This window comes from Mirounga leonina, unplaced genomic scaffold (genome assembly GCF_011800145.1).
Source record: "Mirounga leonina isolate KUSES-001 unplaced genomic scaffold, KU_Mleo_1.0 Mir_224, whole genome shotgun sequence".
In the NCBI taxonomy this organism is placed as follows: Eukaryota; Metazoa; Chordata; class Mammalia; order Carnivora; family Phocidae; genus Mirounga; species Mirounga leonina.
In genome coordinates this window covers 19,556,272-19,582,375 of record NW_023270615.1, presented here as the reverse complement: position 1 = coordinate 19,582,375, position 26,104 = coordinate 19,556,272, and the positions used below count along the sequence as shown (strand labels likewise).

The following is a 26,104-nucleotide window of genomic DNA, read 5'->3' as shown; positions in this document are numbered from 1 at the left end:
CCAGTAGTGCAGTTGCTAGATCATATGGTAGCTCTATTTCCAACTTTTTGAGGAACCTCCATACTGTTTTCCAGAGTGGCTGCACCAGCTTGCATTCCCACCAACAGTGTAGGAGGGTTCCCCTTTCTCCGCATCCCTGCCCACATCTGTCGTTTCCTGACTTGTTAATTTTAGCCATTCTGACTGGTGTGAGGTGGTATCTCATTGAGGTTTTGATTTGGATTTCCCTGATGCCGAGCGATATTGAGCACCTTTTCATGTGTCTGTTGGCCATTTGGATGTCTTCTTTGGAAAAATGTCTGTTCATGTCTTCTGCCCATTTCTTGACTGGATTCTTTGTTCTTTGGGTGTTGAGTTTGATGAGTTCTTTCTAGATTTTGGATACTAGCTCTTTATCTGATATGTCATTTGCAAATATCTTCTCCCATTCTGTCGGTTGTCTTTTGGTTTTGTTGACTATTTCCTTTGCTTTGCAAAAGCTTTTTATCTTGATGAAGTCCCAATAGTTCATTTTTGCCCCTGCTTCCCTTGCCTTTGGCGATGTTTCTAGGAAGAAGTTATTTCGGCTGAGGTCAAAGAGGTTGCTGCCTGTGTTCTCCTTTAGGATTTGGATGGACTCCTGTCTCACATTGAGGTCTTTCAACCATTTGGAGTCTATTTTTGTGTGTGGTGTAAGGAAATGGTCTGGTTTCATTCTTCTGCATGTGGTTATCCAATTTTCCCAACACCATTTGTTGAAGAGACTGTCTTTGTTCCGCTGGACATTCTTTCCTGCTTTGTCAAAGATGAGTTGACCATAGAGTTGAGGGTCCATTTCTGGGCTCTCTATTCTGTTCCATTGATCTATGTGTCTGTTTTTGTGCCAGTACCATGCTGTCTTGATGATGACGGCTTTGTAATAGAGCTGGAAGTCCGGAATTGTGATGCCGCCGGCTTTGCTTTTCTTTTTCAACACTCCTCTGGCTATACGGGGTCTTTTCTGGTTCCATACAAATTTTAGGATTATTTGTTCCATTTCTTTGAAAAAAGTGGATGGTATTTTGATGGGGATTGCATTAAATGTGTAGATTACTCTAGGTAGCATTGACATCTTCACAATATTTGTTCTTCCAATCCATGAGCATGGAACGTTTTTCCATTTCTTTGTGTCTTCCTCAATTTCTTTCATGAGTATTTTATAGTTTTCTGAGTACAGAGCCTTTGTCTCTTTGGTTAGATTTATTCCTAGATATCTTATGGTTTGGGGTGTAATTGTAAATGGGATCGACTCCTTAATTTCTCTTTCTTCTGTCTTGTTGTTGGTGTATAGGAATGCCACTGACTTCTGTGCATTGATGTTATATCCTGCCACTTTACTGAATTCCTGTATGAGTTCTAGCAGTTTTGGGGTGGAGTCTTTGGGGTTTTCCACATAAAGTATCATATCATCTGCAAAGAGTGAGAGTTTGACTTCTTCTTTGCCGATTTGGATGCCTTTGATTTCTTTTTGTTGTCTGATTGCTGTGGCTAGGACCTCCAATACTATGTTGAATAGCAGTGGTGATAGTGGACATCCCTGCCGCGTTCCTGACCTTAGGGGGAAAGCTCTCAGTTTTTCCCCATTGAGAATGATAGTCGCTGTAGGTTTTTCATAGATGGCTTTTATGATATTGAGGTATGTACCCTCTATCCTTATACTCTGAAGAGTTTTGATCAAGAAAGGATGCTGTACTTTGTCAAAAGCTTTTTCTGCATCTATTGAGAGGATCATATGATTCTTGTTCTTTCTTTTGTTAATGTATTGTATCACATTGATTTGCGGATGTTGAACCAACCTTGAAGCCCAGGGATAAATCCCACTTGGTCGTGGTGAATAATCCTTTTAATGTACTGTTGGATCCTATTGGCTAGTATTTTGGTGAGAATTTTTGCATCCATGTTCATCAGGGATATTGGTCTGTAATTCTCCTTTTTGATGGGGTCTTTGTCTGGTTTGGGATCGAGGTAATGCTGGCCTCATAAAATGAGTTTGGAAGTTTTCCTTCCATTTCTATTTCTTGGAACAGTTTCAGAAGAATAGGTATTAATTCTTCTTGAAATGTTTGGTAGAATTCCCCTGGGAAGCCATCTGGCCCTGGGCTTTTGTTTTTTGGGAGATTTTTGATGACTCCTTCAATTTCCTTAGTGGTTATAGGTCTGTTCAGGTTTTCTATTTCTTCCTGGTTCAGTTTTGGTAGTTGATACATCTCTAGGAATGCATCCATCTCTTCCAGGTTATCTAATTTGCTGGCATAGAGTTGCTCATAATATGTTCTTATAATTCTTTGTATTTCTTTGGTGTTGGTTGTGATCTCTCCTCTTTCATTCATGATTTTGTTGATTTGGGTCATTTCTCTTCTCTTTTTGATAAGTCTGGCCAGGGGCTTATCAATCTTGTTAATTCTTTCAAAGAACCAGCTCCTAGTTTCGTTGATCTGTTCTACTGTTCTTTTAGTTTCTATTGCATTGATTTCTGCTCTGATCTTTATGATTTCTCTTCTCCTGCTGGGTTTAGGCTTTATTTGCTGTTCTTTCTCCAGCTCCTTTAGGTGTAGGGTTAGGTTGTGTACTTGAGACCTTTCTTGTTTCTTGAGAAAGGCTTGTATTGCTATATACTTTCCTCTTAGGACTGCCTTTGCTGCATCCCAAAGATTTTGAACAGTTGTGTTTTCATTTTCATTGGTTTCCATGTATTTTTTTAATTCTTCTTTAATTTCCTGGTTGACCCATTCATCCTTCAGTAGGATGCTCTTTAGCCTCCATGTATTTGAGTTCTTTCTGACTTTCCTCTTGTGATTGAGTTCTAGTTTCAAAGCATTGTGGTCTGAAAATAGGCAGGGAATGATCCCAATCTTTTGGTACCGGTTGAGACCTGATTTATGACCTAGGATGTGATCGATTCTGGAGAATGTTCCATGGGCACTAGAGAAGAATGTGTATTCCGTTGCTTTGGGGTGGAATGTTCTGAATATGTCTGTGAAGTCCATTTGGTCCAGTGTGTCATTTAAAGTCTTTATTTCCTTGTTGATCTTTTGCTTAGACGATCTGTCCATTTCAGTGAGGGGGATGTTAAAGTCCCCCAGTATTACTGTATTGTTGTCGATGTGTTTCTTTGCTTTTGTTATTAATTGCCTTATATAATTAGCTGCTCCCATGTTAGGGGCATAGATATTTACAATTGTTAGATCTTCTTGTTGGATAGATCCTTTAAGTAGGATATAGTGTCCTTCCTCATCTCTTATTACAGTCTTTGGTTTAAAATCTAATTTGTCTGATATAAGGATTGCCACCCCAGCTTTCTTTTGGTGTCCATTAGCATGGTAAATGGTTTTCCACCCCCTCACTTTCAATCTGGGGGTGTCTTTGGGTCTAAAATGAGTCTTTCAGACAGCATATCGATGGGTTTTGTTTTTTAATCCAGTCTGATAGCCTGTGTCTTTTGATTGGGGCATTTAGCCCATTTACATTCAGGGTAACTATTGAAAGATAGGAATTTAGTGCCATTGTATTGCCTGTAAGGTGACTGTTACCGTATATTGTCTGTGTTCCTTTCTGGTCTATGTTGCTTTTAGGGTCTCTCTTTGCTTAGAGGACCCCTTTCAAGATTTCCTGTAGGGCTGGTTTTGTGTTTGCAAATTCCTTTAGTTTTTGTTTGTCCTGGAAGCTTTTTATCTCTCCTTCAATTTTCAATGACAGCCTAGCTGGATAGAGTATTCTTGGCTGCATATTTTTCTCATTTAGTGCTCTGAATATATCCTGCCAGTCCTTTCTGACCTGCCAGGTCTCTGTGGATAGGTCTGTTGCCAGTCTAATGTTTCTACCCTTGTAGGTTACATATCTCTTCTCCCGAGCTGCTTTCAGGATTTTCTCTTTGTCTATGAGACTCGTAAGTTTTACTATTAGATGTCGGGGAGTTGATCTATTTTTATTGATTTTGAGAGGGGTTCTCTGTGCTTCCTGGATTTTCATGCCTGTTTCTTTCCCCAAATTAGGGAAGTTCTCTGCTATAATTTGCTCCATTATACCTTCTGCCCCTCTCTCTCTTTCTTCTTCTGGGATCCCAATTTTTCTAATGTTGTTTCGTCTTATGGTATCGCTTATCTCTCGAATTCTGCCCTCGTGATCCAGTAGTTTATCTCTCTTTTTCTCAGCTTTATTTTCCATCATTTCATCTTCTATATTACTGATTCTCTTTTCTGCCTCATTTATTCTAGCACTTAGTTCCCCCATTTTTGATTGCACCTCATTAATAGCCTTTTTGATTTCTACTTGGTTGGATTTTAGCTCTTTTACTTCTCCAGAAAGGGTTTCTCTAATAACTTCCATATTTTTTTCAAGCCCAGCTAGTATCTTTAAAGTGATGATTCTGAACTCTAGATCTGACATCGTACTAATGTCCGTATTGAGTAGGTCCCTGGCAGTCGGTACTACCTCTTGTTCTTTTTGTTGAGGTGATTTTTTCCGTCTCATCATTTTGTGCAGAGGAGAATAGATTAATGAGAGAACAAAATGCTAGCAGAGTAACCACGTCCCCAGAAAATATACTCTAAACAAATCAGAAAAGACCTGAAGCAGTGGGATAAGAAAGGGAAAGAGAGAAAAAAGAAAAAAGAAAAAGAAAAAGAAAAAATAAAAACAAAAACAAAACAAAACAACAACAAAAGAAAAACCAGAATGTGATCAAATATGATCTATATGGTATATAGATCAGTGCCACACACTAGATTTGGGGTGTATTTTGGTCTTTTAGAAGAAAGTGCCTCCCAAAATTTTAAAGAAAGAAAAACTTATATATGTACAAAAATAAGGGTTGATATGATGAAGGGATGGAATATGACTGTAAAAATGGAAATTATAAAAAATTTTATAAAAGGAATTGATAAGAAGTTGTTTGAAAAAAGAAAGAAGAGGATTTAAAAAAAGAAAAAAGAAAAAGAAAAAAAAAGGGAGAGGATGTGATCAGGCAGGGGAATAGAAAACACCATATACTAGAGATTTAGGATATATTTTAATCTATTAGAAGAAACTATCTCAAAATTTTAAAGAGAGAACAACTTATATATATAAGCCAAAAATATGGGTAACTACTATGAAGGGATAGAATATGACTCTAAAAATGAAAAATAAAAATGTTTTTTTTTTTTTTTTTTAAAAGGGATTGATAAGATGTTGGTTGAAAAAGGGAAAAAGAAAAATTCAAAAAGAAATAAAAAGACAAAAAAGACAGCTAAAAAAAAATTAACTTTAAAAGACTAAAGAATCATGGTAAAAAAGCCGTGAATTCTATGTGCAGTAGTCCCCTAGCGCTGGAGTTCTGCCGTTCTCATTGATCGGTAAACTTGGTCTTGGCCGGCTGTTCTCGCTGATCTTCTGGGGAGGGGCCTGTTGCCGTGGTTCCCAAATGTCTCTGCCGGAGGCGGAATTGCCCCGCCCTTGCCCCCTCCCGGCTAAGTCATCTGCTCGGGTTTGCTCTCCGGGGCTTTTGTTCCCTGCGAGCTTTCCGTCCAGCTTTGGAGGCGGAGAGTGAAAATGGCGGCCTCCCAATCTCCGCCCCGGAGGAGCCGAGAACTCGGGCCCCGCTCCTCAGTGAGCCCCCAGAGAAAAGCCGTCAGTCACTCCCGTCTCCCCGGTCTCCAGCCGCACTCCGTGCTCACCCAGCCTGTGACCGCGCGCCTCTATCTCTGGCACCCGACCCCGTGTGGAGTCTCCAAACCCAGCAGATCCCTGCGGTGCACTCCCACGCGGCTCCTCCGGGGGAGGAAGGGGAGTCTCCCCGGATCTGCCGCTTGTGGGGTCCCTGCTGGAGGAGCAGGGGCCCGACTGTGCCGCGGATCCCGGTTTATGGCGACCCCGAGCTGAGAGCCCGCGCCTGGGCTCCGTCTCTGCAGCCGGCTTCCCTGCTCCGATCCCTGGGAGCTCGGCCGCCCTCAGGCACCCCCGGTCTTTCTGTGACCCCGAGGGTCCTGAGCCCACACTGTCCCGGAGGGTTCCACCCCCCGCTTAGCCACCAGAGTGACGTCCCTCGGCGGAGCAGACTTCTAGAAGTTCCGATTTTGTGCTCCGCGGCTCTGTCACTTGCCAGAAGCGCCGACGGAGGCCCCTCCCCCGCCGTCTATCCTCCCGAATATCGCCTCGGATTCACTTCTCCGCACGTCCTTCCTTCCAGAAAGTGGTCGCTTTTCTGTTCAGAGTTGTTGCTATTCCTTTCTTCGATCTCCTGTTGGGTTTGTAGGTGTTCAGAATGGTTTGATCCCTATCCAGCTGCATTCCTGAGAGGAGACGAAATCCAGGTCTCCTACTCCTCCGCCATCTTGCTCCGCCCCCCCCCGTGTCTTTTTATTGGAGCATTTAGCCCATTTACATTCAGAGTAACTATTGAAGGATATGAATTTAGTGCCATTGTTATTACCTGTAAAGTCCCTGTTTCTGTAGACTGTCTCTGTTTATTTCTGGTCTGTGTTACTCTTGGGCTCTCTCTTTGCTTACAGTATCCCCCTTATTATTTCTTGCAGCGCTGGTTTAGTGGTTATATATTCTTTCAGTTTCTGCCTGTCCTAGAAGCTCTTTATCTCTCCTTCCGTTCTGAATGACAGCCTTGCTGGATAAACTATTCTTGGCTGCATGTTCTTCTCATTTAGTACCCTGAATATATCTTGCCAGCCTTTCTGGCCTGCCAGGTCTCTGTGGATAGGTCTGCTGCCAGTCTAACAATCCTACCCCTGTAGATTGTCCCGAGCTGTTTTCAGGATTCTCTCTTTATCTCTGAAATTTGCAAGCTTCATTATTATATGTCGGGGTGTTGATCTATTTTTATTCATTTTGGGAGGGGTCCTCTCTGCTGCTTGATGTGAATGCCTATTTCCTTCCCCAGATTAGGGAAGTTCTCAGCTATGATTTGCTCAAATTTACCTTCTGGCCCTCTCTCTTCTCCATTAAGGACCCCAGTATTCTAATTGTTTCCTTTTGTGGCATCGCTGATTTCTTGAAGCCTCCCCTCATGGTCGATTAGTTGTTTTTCTCTTCCTCCGCTTCCTTCCTTTCCATCAACTTATCTTCTATGTCATTTATCCTCTCTTCTGCCTCACTTACCCTAGCTGTTAGAGTATCCAATTTAGACTGCATCTCAGCATTTTTAATTTTGGCCTAATTAGATCTTGTTTCTGCCCTAAGAGATTCTCTACTGTCTTTTAGCTTTTTTCAAGCCCAGCTAGTAACTTTATAATTGTTATCCTGAATTCCAGCTCTAACATTTTACTTATATCCATATTGATTAGATCTGTGGCAGAGTATTACCTCTGGTTCTTTCTTTTGTCGTGAATTCCTCCTCCTAGTCATTTTACCCAGAAAAGAATGGATGAATGAGTGAACAAAAACAAGTATATCAACGACAACCCAACGAAATAACATACTAGACAAATCTGAAGAGGTCAGAAACCAGGAAAGAAAAGAAAAAATATGGAAAAGAAAACAAAAAAAAGGTGAGGGGGGTGGACAAAACAGGGTGATCCACTTGGTCCTGAGTGTATTTTGGTCCGTGTATTAGAAGACACTAAATCCCCAAATTGTAAAGAATGCTAAACTTACATATATACAAAAATAAAATTGATTCAAGTGAAAGGAAGCCAAAAATGAAGACTATAAAATGTAAATGTAAAAATTGAAGGTTAAAAAAAAAGGACTTAAAAACAAAGAGTTGATAAAATAAGAAACTAGTTGAAAAGGGAAAAAAGAAAAAAGAGAAATGGAAAATTTTAAACTGAAAAATAAACAAATCATGAGAAAAAAACCTTGAATTCTATATACTGTTTTCCCCTAGCGCTAGAGTTTTACAGTCCTTTGTGGTCCATAAACTCGCTATGCACCTGTTCTTCCAGTTAGTCTTCTGGGGGAGGGGCCTGCTGCTCTGCTTCTAAGGTGTCTTGCCTGGGTGGAGTTGCACTGCCCCTTGCTAGAGGCTGGGCTCAATGTAAGCTGTTTTTGGTTGCTCTGTGTGGCTTTTGTTCCCTGGGCCTCTTTAGAGGATCAAAATAAAAACGGCCGTGCCTGGATCTCCAGTCCCAGAGCCAAAAGATCTAGGTCCTCTCTCTTCTATAAACCCTCAGGGATAAACGGTCTTCACTTTCGTGTGTGCCAAACTCTGCAGACTCCTGTGGTAGGCTCCCACACAGATCATCCTGGGGGAAGACAGAGGGTCACACATTTCTATACTTTGCAGGGCCCCACACTGAGAACTGTTGCCTGGTCCTGTGTACACCTGCTTCGCCCCCCCCGGGGGGACACAGGAGGTCGCTACTGTCCTGTCTTCTGCAGGGCTCCCACACTGAGAGCTGTCCCCAGTGGTGCGCACATCTGCTCCACCCCTCCCAGAGGAAGGCCGAGGGTCCCCACTTGGAGAGCGGTCACCCAATTGGGCAGCAGCACGGGCTTGCTGTTTTTGGCAAATTGAGCTGAGAGTCCCCTCCTGAGCTCTCTGACTTTAACCAGTTTCCCCACTCCAATGCTTGGGAACTCTACCAACTCAGGCCCCCCATTCCTTCTGTGATTCCAGGGATCCTGGGACCACACTGCCCCACCTAGAATTCTACCCTGCTTCACCAAGTGAGCACCTCTGAGGCAGGAATGTCTCAAAGGAAAGAATAAATTTTGTTAAAATGTCTATGGTACCCACAGCAATCTACACATTCAATGCAATCCCTATCAAAATACCATCGACAATACATTAAAAGGATTATTCACCATGACCAAGTGGGATTTATTCCTGGGATGCAAGGGTGGTTCAACATTTGCAAATTAATGTGATCCATCACATTAGTAAAAGAAAGGACAAGAACCATATGATCCTCTCAATGGATGCAGAAAAAGCATTTGACAAAATACAGCATATTTTTTTGATTAACTCTCCACAGTGTATGGATAGAGGCAACATTCCTAAATATCATAAAAGCCGTATATGAAAAGCCCACAATGAATATCATTCTCAATGGGGAAAAACTGAGAGCTTTTTCCCTAAGGTAAGGAACACGACAAGGATGCCCATTCTCACCACCGTTGTTCAACATAGTACTGGAAGTCCTAGCCTCAGCAATCAGACAACAAAAAGAAAGAAAAGGCATTCAAATTGGCAAAGAAGTCAAACTCTCACTCTTTGCAGATGATGTGATACTCTATGTGTAAAACCCGGAAGACTCCACCCCAAAATTGCTAGAACTCTTACAGCAGTTCAGCGATGTGGTAGGATACAACATCAATGCAGAGAAATCAGTTGCATTTCTATATACTAACAATGAGACAAAAGAAGAGAAATTAAGGAATCGATTCCATTTACAATTGCACCAAAAACCGTAAGATACCTAGGAATAAACCTAACCAAAGAGGTAAAGGATCCGTACTCTAAAAACCACAGAACACTTATGAAAGAAATTGAGGAAGACATTAAGAGATGGAAAAACATTCCATGTTCATGGATTGGAAGAATAAACGTTGTTAAAATTTCTATGCTACCCAGAACAGTCTACACATTCAGTGCAATCCCTATCAAAATACCATCGACAGTTTTCACAGACCTGGAACAAATAATACTAAAATTTGTATGGAACCAGAAAAGACCCCAAATAGCCAGAGGAATGTTGAAAAAGAAAACCAAAGCTGGTGGCAACACAATGCCAGACTTCAAGCTATTTTGCAAAGCTGTAATCATCAAGATAGTATGTTACTGGCACAAAAACAGACACACAGAGATCAATGGAACAGAATAGAGAGCCCAGAAATGGACCCTCAACTCTATGGTAAACTAATCTTTGACAAAGCAGGAAAGAATATCTAACGGAAAAAAGACAGTCTCTTCAATAAATGGTGCTGGGAAAATTGGACAGCCACATGTAGAAGAATGAAACTGGACGTTTTCCTTATACCACATACAAAGATGAACTCAAAATGGATGAAAGACCTAAGTGTGAGACAGGAATCCATCAAAATCCTAGAGGAGAACACAGGCAGTAAGGTCTTCAACCTCAGTCGCAGCAACTTCCTGCAAGACACAGTATCTATCAGATAAAGGGCTGGTATCCAAGATCTATAAATAATTTATCAAACTCAACACCCATAAAACAAATAACCCAGTCAAGAAATGGGCAGAAGTCATAAACAGACACTTCTCCAAAGAAGACATACAAATTGCCAACAGACACATGAAAAAAAGCCCCACATCACTTGTCATCAGGGAAATACAAATCAAAACCACAATGAGATACCTCACACCAGTCAGAATGACTAAATTTAACAAGACAGGGAACAACAAATGTTAGTGAGGATTCAGAGAAAGGGGAACCCTCTTACACTGTTGGTGGGAATGCAAGCTGGTACAGCCACTCTGGAAAACAGTATGGAGGTTCCTCAAGACATTAAAAATGGAGCTACCCTACGACCCAGCAATTGCACTACTGGGTATTTACCCCAAAGATACAGATGTAGTGAAATGAAGGGGCACCTGCACTCCAATGTTCATAGCAGCAATGTCCACAGTGGAAGGAGCCGAGATGCCCTTCGACAGATGAAGAAAGAAGACATGGTTCATATATACAATGGAATATTGCTCAGCCATCAGAAAACGAATACCTACCATTACATTGACATGGATGGAACTGGAGGGTATTATGCTAAGTGAAATAAGTCAATCATAGAAACACAATTATCATATGGTTTCACTCCTATGTGGAATATAAGAAATAGTGCAGAGGATCATAGGGGAAGGGAGGGAAAACTGAATGGGAAGAAATCAGAGAGGGAGAAAAACCATGACACTCTTGACTCTGGGAAACAAACTGATGGTTGTGGAAAAGGAGCTGGGTTGGGGGATGATGGGCATTAAGGAGGGCGTGTGATGTCATGAGCACTAGGTGAATCATTGAACACTACACCAAAAACTAATTATGTACCTTATGTTGGCTAATTGAATTTAAATAAAAGGAAAAAAATAGAAAATAGATTTTTAAAACTTCAATACACGAAAATTTCTGATATTTTTGTCATTTATTTCTAAAATAATTTTACGTGGTCAGATAACATACTTTTAATAATATTAACATTTATTGAGACTTGATTTACTTCCCAGTATATATGTTTTCTTTTAAAATGTTCTCTGTGTACTTGCAAAGAAAATATCTTCGGTAGTTGTAGACGTGATGTCCATACTGGGAAGGAAACTGTGTACTTTCTTAGATTCTCCAGTACTCTTGTTTCTCTTTCAGTGACCTACCCAAATTAGTTTCCCCTCTAGCACTTGGATGAAATTCAACAGCATGTCAGTTTACAATAAGTAAATGATAGTCATCCTCCAACTTCAGAAAAAATCTGAAAACCAGAGAATCTTTTCTGTCAGCACAGGGCAGAATGCAAAGGAGTCTGCATGTACAGCCTCAGCATGTCTTATGTGAAAATCAGGCCCAAATGCAGGATGAGTAATACTCTAATATATGGGTTGGGATATTTTGGTGGACAATCTGAGAATCGTGACATACACACCCATTTCTCTGAATCCTTCCTGGTGGCAGAAACAGCCCCTTCCATGTTAGCCTCACCTGAGGTGGATGCCTTGAATGATGATGTTTGGCCTCCTCAGGACCTACCCCCCTACTCCTCATTGCCTCTAGGTTGATATCAAGAGTCAGGTACCAGCAGAGCCTGGAGAGAGAAATACAAACCCTGCTTTGAGGAAAAAGTGCCTACATAACAAAGGAATTACAGGACCTAATAATAGAGCCTGGGGAGTGTGCGTAAAAGTGGATCTTGTTGTTCGATGAGGGAAGGGAGAATATAAGACCAGAGAGATCTTTATTTACATGGGGCACTCACCTTTGATTCACGATTTTTACTTGAGTAAAAATATCCAAGGCCACCCCAGCAGACTAAGGACAGGCAGAGTCAGAATGGCAATCAAGATGGTTTGACCTGCAGGGATCTGAGGCAGTGGCTGTTACACCACAATTCCCTAGGATGCTAGTTTATTTATATAAAGAGGGGGGAAAAAAAGAATAATGAACTAGTTGCCTTCCACCTGGATGGAACATTGGGACCCCACACCCAGTTCCCAGCTCTAAATGTAGACCCAGAGCACACTCAATGAAAGGAAGGTCAGTTCCCCTTCAGTAACATTCCTGTAACTCCCATCGCAAATGTACACAGTAAATATTCCTTCAGTCATTTCTCAAAGGAGTTGTAGACGTGATGTCTACATACTGGGAAGGTATGTAGACAAACCCTGTGGCCATTTGTCAGGGTAAATGTGCACTGGGAAGGTCAAAGGCATGTCAAAATGTTTCTTCTCAGGTGAAGGACAAGCTGCGGCACTTCAAGTCTCCCCCCACTTAAACAAAAACAATGAAAATAACATTTTGTGGGTCTCTTTGGAATTTGAATTTGGAGGCAACAAGTACCAAAGTTGGGAATACTCCTCTGACTCATTTATTGGGCGACCCCAGAGGCTGCCAAATTCTCAGGGGCCCAGAGCCAGAGTAGGCTCTCCAGCAGATCCTAGCTGTGGCACAAGATGTTTTTTTGTTTTTAAGATTTTATTTGACAGAGAGACAGCGAGAGAGGGAACACAAGCAGGGGGAGTGGGAGAGGGAGAAGCAGGCTTCCCGCCGAGCAGGGAGCCCGATGTGGGGCTCGATCCCAGGACCCTGGGATCATGACCTAAGCCAAAGGCAGATGCTGAACGACTTGAGCCACCCAGGTGCCCCACCCTCCTTCTTGATCCTAGAACTCAGCAGGTCAGAAGGTGCTAGCAAGATCTGTGATTGGTTAGGATGTTGTCTGGAATCTGGAAAGCTCCAACACCAGGGACAGAACAGAAGGGTAGGATTCTAGAGTAAATCGGTGCCTTCTAGGGATGAGAACCAGTCACGTGAAGAGCAGCTCCTGTGCCCTGGTAGCAAGAGATCACCCAACAGCAGGACCCAAAGTGAGAATTGATCAGTTTCCCATCATAAACTAGATGGGATCTGATCCACCCATCACAGAATTCGGTGTGCACAGCACTGAGCTATTGTGCAATGGTACTGGCCTGTTTGGGACTGGACCCAAGCGTGGCCATAAGGCCCAAGTGAATCACAGAACATGTGACCCAGACTCCTACCTGTGCTGCCTCTCCCCTCGACAGCACCCATGCTTCATGGGGGGTTCCTACGACTAACCGGCACAAGAAAAGGACTCAGAGTGAATCACAACCAGGCTGGCTTGTCATGTTGGCAGAAACGGCCTGCTGCTGCATGTTGCCTCCTCATAGCACCACTTGGGATGTCCTTGGAAGACATTTGAAAGGAAGTCCTTCAAATGTACCAAGCTGAGAGTGGCTCAGTCATTTGTAAGAAAGAAAATGACTGAAGGTACAGAGATACATGGACTTTTGACAGTGGCAGATGGCTTGCCTGGTTAGGGCCCTAGAAAGGTCAAACTGGAAGTCCGAGGAAGTTGGAGGAGGGCAAACAGCATGACATCTTTGTGTCTTACCTGAAAGCCCACCAGAAACCACGTACTACAGGGAAGTCTCTCAACAATACGGTAACAAGATGACCATCCTCTGGCTGCCAGGCAGACTCTTCTCACCCATCTGGTCCTTGTGCCAAGGCCCTCATATGAACAGTGTCAGGGAGAAGAGCTAAGCACAGGCCCAATGGCAAGGACTTCCTATATCAAGACGCACCTTACCACCATAGCTGAAGGCCTGTCTAATGGATAGCAGACTGATGCTATCAACTTGGCACCATTAATCCTGGGTCAGTATTTTGTCCTTATGACACCTGCCTATGCTTCTGCCAACACCATCACCCAAAGACTTAGAGAATGCCTTACCTGTGATATCCCACGGTACTGCCTCAGAACGAAGGACCCATTTCACACCAGAGGTGTGACCATGAGCTCATGACTATGGAATGCACTGGTCTTGTCCCATACCCATCATCCAGGATTGACTGGCCTGATATGATGGTGACACGGACTACTGACAGTTCCACTAAGGTGCTGGCCAGGGGTCAATACTTAATATGGCCTGGATACCATCTTCCACCCAGGATGTGCCATACATTCTGTACCAATGACCAATGATGAATAGTGCCCCTACTGCTAGAATACAGGAGTCTGAGACCCAACGGGTGTGGGAGTGGCCCCATCTATTACGACAGCCAGCAACCCTGCATATTTTGTTTCCCATTCATACAACCTTGGGCTCTCAGGGATTATAGATAGGTCCTAGCTCCTGGAGATAGGAGTGGAGACAATTCTTTCAGGGTCACAGCAAGCATTCCTTTTAAGGGGAAGCTATGACTACCATCTGACTCTTTTTTGTTCTTGGCCAGTGGCCCAACAGGCAAAAACTGGGATTGTAACTGACAAACATCAGGGACTAAGGTTGCTAGTAGATAATCGAGTAGAGTGGTGTGTGTCTACAACCTAGGTAAGTAACTGGGTATCTCTTAGCAGTGACTTAGCAGCAATGACTCAATGAGCAAGGGAAACCACCACAACCATCACCTTGGGGACGAAGATCTGGGTCACCCCACCAAATAAGCAACCCAGATAGCCCAAAATGCTGCTTAAAGGGAATCCAGCAGAGGGACTCTTGCTCATTTCACTAGTGCTCTTGCCATAGGCATCCAGAACAGGTCATCATCAACTCTGGGAATCTGGTCACATTTGCAGAGTAAGGATGCCTTTGTTCTTAGCAGGAGGCGGCTCGGAGATGGTAAGCTCCACAATGTAGTCTAAGAAATGTACACAATGGGAGGGAGTTGTGCAAAGGGTGGACTGACCTGGGACGCAAAACTTATACACCTCCAACTCCCTCAACCAGTTCCCTCTCTCCTGCGGTTGGCACCCCATCTGCACCAGGCTGCCCTGCACTTGGAGCTGACTGAGGCACGCACTGCAGGGCATTTGAGCTGGCTGTCAGCCACTAGGCGCTGGATGGTACATACCAGAGGTGCACAGGACTGAGCCCCACACTGAGCTAGGACCTCAAAGAGCTACACTCTCAGAGCAAAGGAGATTAGCATCTAAACCTGCCCCTCCTGCCAGGTGCAGGGAATGAGAAGGCAGCCTGGTGCAGACCAGAACAGGGGAATGGGGGGAGGGGAGGCCTGGTAGGGAGCTGAGACAGCTACCCTGAACCTGCACTACTGAAACACATACCTTGGATTGGCCAGACATTCAGATGTGAACAGGACTGAGGCCGTCTCCATCACTGGGTCCTGTGTCCATGTGTCTGCAAACACTCAGCATCATCCAGCTTTCTACTTTTTTTTTTTTTTGACAGCCTAATAGTACAAAGTGATAGGTCATTATTGTTTTATTCGGCTGTGATTACTAATGATTTTGAGAATTTCTCCTGTACTTTAGGGTTTGGTTTCTTCTGTAAATTACATTTCCTCTTAGTTCAATTTGGCAGTTGCTGTCAATGGCATGTCTTAATTTTGGTTATGGTGTCACTTGTACAAAAGATTTAAATTTTGATATAGATAACTTCGCTGTGGGTTTTGCTTTTGTACTATTTAATCATGCTTTAAAAGCCTTCTCTTTTCTAATTTTTCCCCTATAATTAAAAATGCTGTTTAGATCCTTTACACATAAAAAAAACTTATTTTTGTGCATGGTATGAGGAAGGAATCTGATTTTATTCCATTTGGATAGCCAGTCCTTCCAAGATCACATTCTGACTTGAAATGTCACTTATATTGTATACCCAATTTCCAAACATACCTTGGTCTGTTTCTTGATCCTCTATTATCTACTCACACACTGATACCACTTGCCTCAATGACAAAGTTTAATTTTGTCTTCATAATTCACAGGGCAGGTCTACCCCTTCCTTTGCTCTTTTGTTTCTGCAAGACTGTCTGGACTACTCTTGTCCTTTTATAGCTCCATATACATCCAATAATCATCTTTTTACATTCTATTTTTAAAATGGTAGCAATTTTATCGGTATTGCTTTCACTATATGGTCTCTTTCAAGTAGTAATTCTTCTATCCGTGAACATGGGTTATCTCTATTCTTCCTTTAGAAAAGCTGTGTTTTTTCTTCATAAAGTTTTTTTTTTTTCTTTTTAGATCCCAAGATATTATAGTTTCTGGTGTTATTGTGGATGGGATAATTTTCCTATCATATTTTCTAATTTTTGTTACACTAATTTCCATATGTAGATAACCTATTCACCAATCATGCTGATTTGCTAACTCTAATGATTTTCTTAAGTTTCTAAAGGAGATAGTACTATTTAGAAATTATAGCACACATACCCATTTCTAATCTTTTTTTTAGAATTTAAAAAAGTATTACATTTAGTAGTACACCCAGGGCAATACTCATCATGGTGGTGATCAATGTCGTACTTACCTTGTTTCTAACATCAGTAGAAATGTTTGTGATTACCTATCATTAAGCATGTTTGCAGTCTTTCATATTCCTTTTATCCAGTTAAGAAAATTATCTTCTATTATTTTGATATTTCATCATTTCTGCTTAGATTTTCTATTTAAAAGTGAATTTTAATGGTGTGTGTGTGTATTTGGCGTGACTATCTTTTCAAAAAGGAATTTTATAGTTAGCAATTAGTATTTTGGAATTTGTTAAGACTTCACTTGTGGCCAAGTACTAGGGAAAATTCTTCAATGTGTTCTATTTCTACTTAATACAGAGTATCTTGGCCTGCACCTGGAGTAAGAGGCTCAGAGGAAGGCTGAGATCTGCCTGCTGGCAGGAATCAGAGGTGCCACTGAGGCCTTCGTGCTCCCTCAGCAGCAGCAGTCCTTGCCATATGAGAAAGACGCCTCAGAACTTGGATTTAGAGGACGTGAGTCCTTTGTGTTTCCCCCAGGTCATGGTATCACACCTCACAGACCTTGCTTTCCCATGAGGAGCCTGTCTGCCAGACTCAACACACACACCTTCCACAAGAGCTTCCTATGTTCCCATTATGACTCCCTCCCAAGCTTCCCACATCACACCCAAAGCAGGGGTCCACAGAGCTCTCCTTGGGCAGGGCCACCATAGCCAGACATGACACCACTCTAATGCTGCAGCCAGCACATGCCAGGCTCTGGCTGGCTGCCTTCCCTAAGAACTGACCACACTGCTTTCCCAGGCACCACATGTCCACGCCTCTCAGGTGGCCCATACACTCACCATTCCCTTATCTGACCTCCCCTTTTGCCAACACTCCAGACTCTTTCCATGTGTCTTCACCAAAAACTCCTGTATCTCAACTTACCTGAACTTTCCCTTCATCTTCTCAAACAGCTATTTCCTTTCTTGCCGTGTCACGTGTGTTTATTTTAGCTAATTTCTTGTCTCCTCTCCCTTTCCCCCATGGCTGTATGCAGGATGCACTAGGACCACTGAGTACCAGATAGGACTGTAATAGGATTAACAGAGTTCTGACTTCAAGGTGACAAAGACCTTGGGTTTCCAAATATCTTATGTTATGTAAGTAAGCTATTCACACCAGGGGAGGCTGGGCAAAAGGTATATGGAATCTGCGGCACTGCCTTTGCCACTTTTCTGTAAACCTAAAATTATCCCAAAATAAACCTTATCTTAGATTTTTAAAGGGCGGGGTAGGCTATAGATTTTTTCCTTTTGAGGAAATGGCTGTATCTGGGTTTGTCTATGTGGGGCACAGGTGCTCTGTTGGGTATAAAGTATCAGGAAGAAGGGGCTGTGGTACTGGACAGCTGAAGCCACAGGTTGTAGTAAAGAGTTTCTCATCCTCATTGTCTGTTTCTCAAGAATGCTTCTTATTTTTGAAGAATTTTTCACAGTGCAAGTCGACTGGGAGCCTCTCAACTGAAGCTGAAGGGGTCGCTCTCTCCCATCCTGGCCCAGGTGGTGTGGGCATGTGGTGAAGTCAGAAAGTCACACACACATCCTGGTGTTTTGAGCATCGGGGCAGCTGGGACGTTTTCAGACAGCGGCAGCACCATGGGAGCACTCGGGGAGAATGACGGCAGGCAAGACCTTGCTGGAACGGGCCCTGGCTGCTGCCCGCTGCTCTGCTTCCTGTGGTTCCACATCTGTTCCTCCAGCCTTCCCACTGACCTGGTGCACTGCTCTATTTCCTTCCAGTAAATTCCTTTCTTGGTGTTAGCTTTCTATCCTGTTGCTTGCAGTTGAGAACTCTAATGATATGCCCACCAAAGCAGCCGGGGCCTCTCTGTGGACCAACTCCAGGGATGCCATTTGCACAGAGTACAAAATGGTGTCCCTACAGTTCTGCAGTGTGGCACCACACAACTATTTATTAATGCGTGTCTAAAGCATGTAACAGAATAGGACATTTCCTTACTTCACTACATATCTGAACAACAAAACAATCAGGATACAAGTCTAGTACCTTGAACATGGACCTTCTTACATCCACTCCTCTCTCCCACTTACTGTCTGAATAAGCTTGGGCAGGTGGCATGGCAGCCAGACAAGAGGCCAATAATGGGTCTCTGTTACTGGTCATGCTCCTTGTCTGAAAAATAGAGACATCATATGTCCTTCATTGACTTGTTGCGAGGATTTAAAAAGAAAGTCACATAACACAGTGCCTGGCCCATAAGAGGCATTTGAGAATTGCTCATTCCTTTGCCAGTGTTGATAAAATAATCATTTAGTTTGTATGTAGACAAGCTTTTCACCAAAATGAGATTATCTTCAATTGACACAATCATCTGAGCCATGCTGCATGTTGAAGCAATATGACCTCAGGATACTCGTCCCGATGCTCCTGGCTTCCACACCTACAATGCTCATACTGTCACTTTCCACATGGGTGAATCCACTGCAAAAGGAAGGGACAGGCTGCATGTTAACTTGAGGCAGACATATATTTAAGTAGTTAAGCCTTTACATGAAGATGGAACACAACCTCTAGACCTTCTCCATCCTAGCGCACCCCATCCGTGTTGAGACCTGCATTCATTCCTACCAATTAGCAAATATGCTCACATTCTGGAGTGGGAGTATCAGCTTTGGGCCCTCCTGATGGTAGCTGCCTGAATTACGATTTCAGCAAGTCTAGAAACTTCCAGTAGAGAACAGGTACCTAATCCAATCTCGACAGGGTAGAGTCATTTCCCCAGAACTGAGAATCGGGCCATCAATTCCCAGCCAGTCTCAGTGAAAGACATCGACAGGAGTCGTCATTCTCCACGATGCTATCTTTGCCTAGAAAGATGACAATGCTGCTCTGAGGTATGACAGAGAGTTTCCTGTAGAAGGTGGTTTTGGCCATAGATTGCTTCTAAAATACTGCCACTTTGGCTTTCATGAACTACCTTTTAGCTTAGAAGAAACTCCACACTAAAAATAAAACAAGACAAAATAAAGCTGCTAAGAACGTTCATGTACAAGTCCTTGTTTGGATATAACATTTCTCTTGGGTAGATACCTGGGCGTATGTGGCTAGGTTTCTGGTAAAGTTATATTTAACACACCCATTTTTCCTGTTTTCTTTAGAGAATTATTTATGTATTATATATTCACAGATGGTAACATTTTAGGAAACTGAAAAGCTCTCAGAAAGTACTGGTTATGTCTTGCAGCATTCAAAAAGGTGCTGGAAAAAACTTATGGGGAACAGCATGAAGCAAGAGTGCTGGGTTTATTGTTGCCAAATGAAGCTCCCAAAAGAAATTACCACTCAACTAAGGATTTCTGGAGGAATCTGTTCTGAATTAGGAAAGGGGCATAATTTAAAAGCATGATCCATTCTGGGGTCCTGATTAAAGCACACTTTTGAAAAGATATTTCTAAGTAAGTGTGCTACTTATTTATCACGATGAGAATGATGTCATTTCAGTGAAGGATGTTTTCCATTCTACATCCATGTAATTCAGCGTGTAAAAACACATGTGTAAAAGAGTCTCACAGTGCTACATGCTCAGCACGAGGGTCCTGTTGGGTAGTGCATGCTGTGCAGTGTTTCAAAAGACATGTAAAAAAGAAGTTTCTAAAAGTGCCACTTGCTTGCTAAGTTGAAACGGTGTTATTTCAGTGAAAGGATGCTCTAATCACTCAGTAATGATGTAGAGAATTCTTTAAAGACACACATAGAAAAGAAAGGGGAAAAGTGTATTTTGAGGCCAACATGGGAGCATAATCCCCTCACTTTCCAGCAACCATGAGAACAAATGTCTGCACTGTGTGTCCCTCAGCAGAGAGAGGCTTCCTGCCTCTGGAGGAGGAAGCATCACGGCGGTCCGAGTGGTTGCGGCGTCTAAGCGGGACCTCTCCCACCGGAGAGGTTTGTCACAAACGCCGGCCTCTGGTCACACGCAGACTCAGCATGGTGAGACCACGATGCCCCCGCCCCTGAAGGGCAGCGGCGTGAAGGGGCAAGTGTACAAGGGCATTAACTAGCAAAACTACAGCAAAGCAGATGCAAACGTGGCCTCAAACTTCAAAGGAATTTAAGGAGGAATCCTGAGTGAAGAAGCAACTGATGCAAGTCCTTCTCAGAACGGGAGCATCAGGCTGTCCTCTATGCTTTGTTTAGCAAGTTAAGAGAGCATGTTAAAACCTACCAGTTATCATAAGATTTAAGCTGAATCTCTATCAGAAAGTTGAGCTTGTTTACTAAAAGGAATGAAGTTTTTCTGTATTAATTAGGAGTTTGCTTTAATAATTATCTTCAAATGACAACTGATGGAAAACTCAGAAATGAGGTAGGTTTGTTACAGAAATCTGTAGTTTTTTACAATATTTGGTTTGGGGCTTGGTATTTTTTCATTTTTCATTTACGACAGTAAAATGTCTGCTACAGGAGGCTGAAATTACCTCAGACCTCACCCCAGTGATGGCGGTCAGCCATCTCACCGTGAGCAGCCCGGGCAGACCTGTCCGCCCTGTCCGTTTGCAGAACTCAGTCTGGCAAGAAGAAACAAGTGATTCCAAAATACTAATTAAAGAACCCAAAGCAAAACTGCATTCTTTGGGACTTTTTCCACCACACCCTACTGACTCCACCACCACCTGCATTTGGGAAATGGTTTTAGAATCGTGTGGCTCAGGGCGGGAGGTGAGAGCGGGGCTGCAGGTCCAGGCCGGGCCCACCTGGTGTCACTGTGCGTCCCTGCGGGACTGTGGGCAAAACAGCCACATCTCAGAGCCTCTGTCTGATCTGGGAGAGTGGGTGGTACCAACTGTAGGTGGCAGTTTTGTACATTAGAGGAGATAATGTAGATGCTGCTTAGCATCTTTGTTTTGAAGCAGAGGAGGAAATGGCATCTGAGCAGCGACTTATCTTAGGTCCCCAGATAGTGCAAATAGGCCGGGCTGAGCCCCAAGTCCCAGTCACATGCCTTACAGCTGCCGCCGGCAGGCAGGGTGAGGCCGCCTCACGGGTCGGGCGAAGGGAACTGGAAGCAGTTACCTGGCCCATCTGTGGGAGCCCCCGAGCAGGTGATAGCAGCTCTTGAGGACGGGAAACTTATTTTCCTTATTCCACACGTAGACCCGCAGGGAGAGGTCGAAGGAAGCAGTGAGGACTCGGCTCTGGTCCTTGAAATGAGAAGCCAAGTGAGGTGGAGCCGCAGGCTCTGGAGGCCGGGCCACGATGCAGGCGGGCGGGCCCACACTCACCACCCACAGGGATGTGACGGGCTTCTGGTGGTCCTGGAAGGCTGCCAGCTGCAGGCCCTGGATGGTGAAGAGCACCAGCTCCGACCCCGACACCAGCAGGATCAACTGAGAGCCATGGCCTTTCATGAGGTGAGGAGGTGTCATGGTGTCTGGCAGGAGGAAACTTGCAATCTGTTGTACTTTTTCAAATAAAAACAGATTGTCATCTCTCAGTAGCAGCTGGGGGTGTGGAGTACACGTGCCTCCCCTAAGATGACGTGGTACACTGACAAGGCAACACCTTTGTGGCCACACTTGCGAGTCCTCCCCAAAGCCTCCCATACGATGGCAGTGCCCTACTTAAGGGGACTGTAAAGATTCGAGGCAAAATGCATGTGGAAGTGACAATATGTGGCACACGTATCTTCCAGGGGATAGGCCCCCTGCCCCTCCCCAGCTACGGCAGGGTGATGTAAGATGGGTGCCATGAGAACTATGACATTTGTAACATCTGCCAAAAACTATTATGATGATATGGTCTTTTATACTGTATAGTATTCCTTTTTTTTTTTTAATTAACTGGATCATTTCCTTATGGTTTACCAGCAGGAAAAAAATTACCTTTCGAAGAATTCATGCTCATATCAAACAAGGGATTAGAGTACACATCCTGTTTCCCTTTTTTCCTTGGCTGCTAGGAAGCTCAGAGTAAAGTTTATGGCCAAATGATGACATGAAAACAAATGAATATAGTACAAAAGAAAAAATTCTAAGGGCCACAGGGCAGGCCAGTCACAGTGACATCCAGTTTGGGAGACAGAGGAGGCAGAAAAAGAGACGGCTATGGGTCTTCTTTTCCTGTTGGCCTGGGAGCTCCCTGGGGAAGAACTGGTTGTGGCTTTTACTCATCTCTGTGCACACTCAGCACCAAGAAGAGTGTGTCTGCCACAGTTGTGACAAGACAGTGAGGAGAGGCGAGACTGTACGTGGTCAGTGGTTAGTGTCTGGATCCCAGGGCCACACAGAGGGCCTGGAATGCGGCTAGTGCTCAACCACTCGGCCAGTACAATCACAAACAACAAGACATTTGTTGGGCCACTATATTCACTGAGAGGGAAGAAAAGTTCCCCAAAGGAAACCCGAGGAATCTGTGCTTGAGGCACCACAGTGCAACAGAGACAGTCCTGGCGTGGGGACCCTTACCCACAACGTCCACTCCTTCCTGGGACTGCTTGGCCCCCAGCTCGTAGGTGCTGATGGCCAGCTGCCTGCTATCATTGTTTCTGTGCATCACCATCAGCCTGGCTGTCTCGTCAGGGGCCCAGCAGGCTCTGGAAGTCAGCCAGATGGGGAGAGTGGTGGAGACAGGAGGCTCATCCTCTACCAGACAGAGCAGGGAGCGAGTGTGGAACACCTGGGGGAACACTGCCATGTGGTCCGTGCCGCTGAGAAGCACCCAGGAGGGCCGCAGACCCACACCCAGTGACCTCACTGTGTCTTACAGGGCTGCTGGTGCCCCTTGTGCGCCCTGCTCGCCAGACTGCTCGGACTAGCTAGTCAGGCCCTGCTGGAAACGTCTCGCACACCAGTCCCGGGTCAGTCGGTGTGATAGGACAACCAAATCAACGGCCCTTGTGGTGTTTTTTAAGGGCTCTTGTGGTTTTGAGCAGTGTAAGTCACCAGCATGCTTTTGCCTCCAACGTCTTGCTCTGTATTCCTGTCCTACCACTTGGAAGTCTGCTCCAGATGACTCCTCTGTCCCTGGACCATCCTGTCTGCAGGTGCTTCTGAGAGGCTTGGTCCTGCACTGGAAGCCACCCTCCCAGACCCAACCACAAGCCTGGGCACAGAACTCACCACTTTGTGTGCACAAAGCCACTGACCTTTGGGCCCAAGTCTGAGTCCTGGGTCGAAGCAAACACCCACTGGCAGTCAGGAGAGCAGAGGAGACTGGTGGGGCTGCTCGGAAACACACTGGTCCTGGAGAGCAGCTGCAGCTGGGGCATGCTCAGCGCATACAGGATGCCCTCGACAGAGGCCACCTGCACAGACAGCAAAGACCATGGTCAGCACATGGCCTCCCCCAGGGCAGAGGGCAACCGCTCAACTGCCTCCTTGCTGGCTAACGCTCCTTGGAATATTTCTTGTCAGACATTTCCCACGACTTTTCACTTTCTCTCACTCTTATGGAAATTTAATTTGTTCACAAATCTTGTCGCTGCAGCACTGAGCGCCCCTGCACAGAAGCTCCACACACCAATTCCAGTATTTCCTCTGAGAGATCCCCAGCGCTGGCCTGATTAGGTCAAAGAGTGTCATACTGAAGACTTAACAGGAAAAAAAAAAAAAAGCTTTTCAAAAACGCGCAAATCTTATTTGCCATGTGTAAAAAAAATACCTATTTACCCTCATCCGACTTATTGTAATGCCGGTCTTTGAAAATGTTTGCTCATCTGATAGGTGAAAAGCCTCATCCTAATGTCACTTTCTTGATTACGGGTTACTAATCCCGTATTGGCCAATTGTGCTGTTTTCTATGAACTGACTGCTCCTATCTTTTCAACTAGATTCTTTGCTTCATATAATCTGATATCAGTGCTTCGTTAAAGAAGATTCAGTGTTTTCTCATAATTTTCATGTATCTTGATGTTGTAATATTCTCTGGTTCAGATGTTTTGGATTTTTAAGTAAATCAAACCTATGTAATTTTTCTTGATTCAAAACTGTTTAGGGGCACCTGGGTGGCTCAGTTGGTTAAGCAGCTGCCTTCGGCTCAGGTCATAATACCAGGGTCCTGGGATCAAGCCCCAATTCCTGCTCAGCGGGAAACCTGCTTCTCCCTCTCCCTCGGCCTGCTGCTTCCCCCGCTTGTGCTCTCTCTCTCTGTCAAATAAATAAAATCTTTAAAAAAAAAAAAAGTTTATACATTCCTGAGATAATTTTACACTATTGTCTTTTGCGTTAGTTTTTAATTATTCTAAACATATTTCTACAGAGTGACATGTGAGTAACTTGTTTTCCTTCCTGTCCCTATGCTCCATTTCTCGAATAGCTTGTCCTTCACCTACTGTTTTAAAAGGACATCTTTATGGTTTGTTCCCGGGTTTTGGTACCAAAAAAAAAAAAAAAAAATTAATTAAACAAAATAAAAGGACATCCTTACCCAGGCACTCACACATGGAACCCTCTCTGGACTTTCTATTCTATTCAACTTACATAAAGACACCTGTTCTTACTGGCCAAGAAAACACAAAAACTATAAAATGCTCAGAAAATGGCAGGCAACATTCAAACAAAGTCATTAGAAGAAAGTGAAAGTAAGAAAGGAACAAAACATTTTAGCTGATAGAACCATTCCCCAAAGAACAACCAACAGAGATTGGTAGCCACACCCCGACATGAATCAAATACCATAAAATAAGCATGTGCAGACATGAAGGAACACCCTGAATTAGAAATTCAACACTCAAACCAAAATGGACAAAGAGCCAAGATGTGAAATAAGAGTTAAATTAATTCGGGAAAGATACTGAAGAAAAAGTTATCTTAAAGACTAGCAATAGGGCGCCTGGGTGGTTCAGTCGTTAAGTGTCTGCCTTCGGCTCAGGTCATGACCCCAGGGTCTTGGGATCGAGTCCTGCATCAGGCTCCCTGCTCGGCCGGAAGCCTGCTTCTCTCTCTCCCACTCCCCCTGCTTGTGTTCCTGCTCTCACTCTCTCTCTGCCAAATAAATAAATAAAATCTTTAGGGCGCCTGGGTGGCTCAGTTGGTTAAGCGACTGCTTTCGGCTCAGGTCATGATCCTGGAGTCCCTGAATCGAGTCCCTGGATCGAGTCCCGCATCGGGCTCCCTGCTCGGCAGGGAGCCTTCTTCTCCCTCTGAACCTCCCCCCTCTCATGTGTTCTCTCTGTCTCAAATAAATAAATAAAATCTTTAAAAAATAACATAAAAAAAAAAAAAGACTAGCAATATACCTAAGAATATATTCTACTGGGCCAATAAGGACACTAAAGAAGAAGGAAAACAGGCAAGAGAACAAAGATGGAATAAAGAGGTAAGACGAATCTGAGAGCAGGTGTCCAAGAGGATGGGCAAAGAAGATCTAGTAAACATACAAGTGAAGCTCCTGCAGAGAAGCAAACCATTAACAGACTAATACTTAAAACTCACATACAATGAAACTTTCTGAAAATAAAAGAAAACCTGAATCCACATATCAAAAGGGTACATATGTTCCTGGAAAAGTCAATCCAGGATGGTCACCACAGACACCTCACAACAAAACTACTAGACTTTAAGTATTTCAAAAATCCTCCAAGCCTTTGATTTACAAGTCCAAGTGTACAACAGGAAAGTAAGTCAAAGTGGGAGCAGACTTTTCAACAAAAACACAGTGAAATAATATTTTCACAAAATTCAAGACAAATATGAGTCAGGGATCTAGGGCCCAGCCCGGCCATTCTTCAAATGTCCAGGCTACAGAAAGCA

The 26,104-nt window shown here is 43.8% G+C and overlaps 2 protein-coding genes across 5 annotated transcripts in view; both read right to left on the bottom strand.

The window, feature by feature from the left end:
- LOC118026382 (NUT family member 2G-like) overlaps positions 1-15,347 on the bottom strand; it is a 61,025-nt gene extending 45,678 nt beyond the window's left edge. For both annotated transcript variants that reach the window (XM_035029219.1, XM_035029218.1), the window contains exon 1: positions 11,595-15,347. The gene's annotated coding sequence lies outside the window, so the exon portion shown is untranslated. The remainder of the gene's footprint in view (positions 1-11,594) is intronic.
- Positions 15,348-17,653: 2,306 nt separating this feature from the next.
- LOC118026381 (F-box/WD repeat-containing protein 12-like) overlaps positions 17,654-26,104 on the bottom strand; it is a 38,967-nt gene continuing 30,516 nt past the window's right edge. Inside the window, exons 6-10 of one of the 3 annotated variants that reach the window (XM_035029216.1) lie at positions 23,500-23,658; positions 22,820-23,030; positions 21,638-21,816; positions 21,429-21,556; positions 17,654-18,836 (exon numbers count right to left, since the gene is read on the bottom strand). In XM_035029216.1, coding sequence (XP_034885107.1) covers positions 18,710-18,836; positions 21,429-21,556; positions 21,638-21,816; positions 22,820-23,030; positions 23,500-23,658 — 804 coding nt within the window. In that variant the 3' untranslated portion in view covers positions 17,654-18,709. Of the gene's footprint in view, positions 18,837-21,428; positions 21,817-22,819; positions 23,031-23,499; positions 23,659-26,104 lie in introns of all 3 variants that reach the window. The other 2 variants (XM_035029214.1, XM_035029217.1) reach the window with 2 other exon arrangements.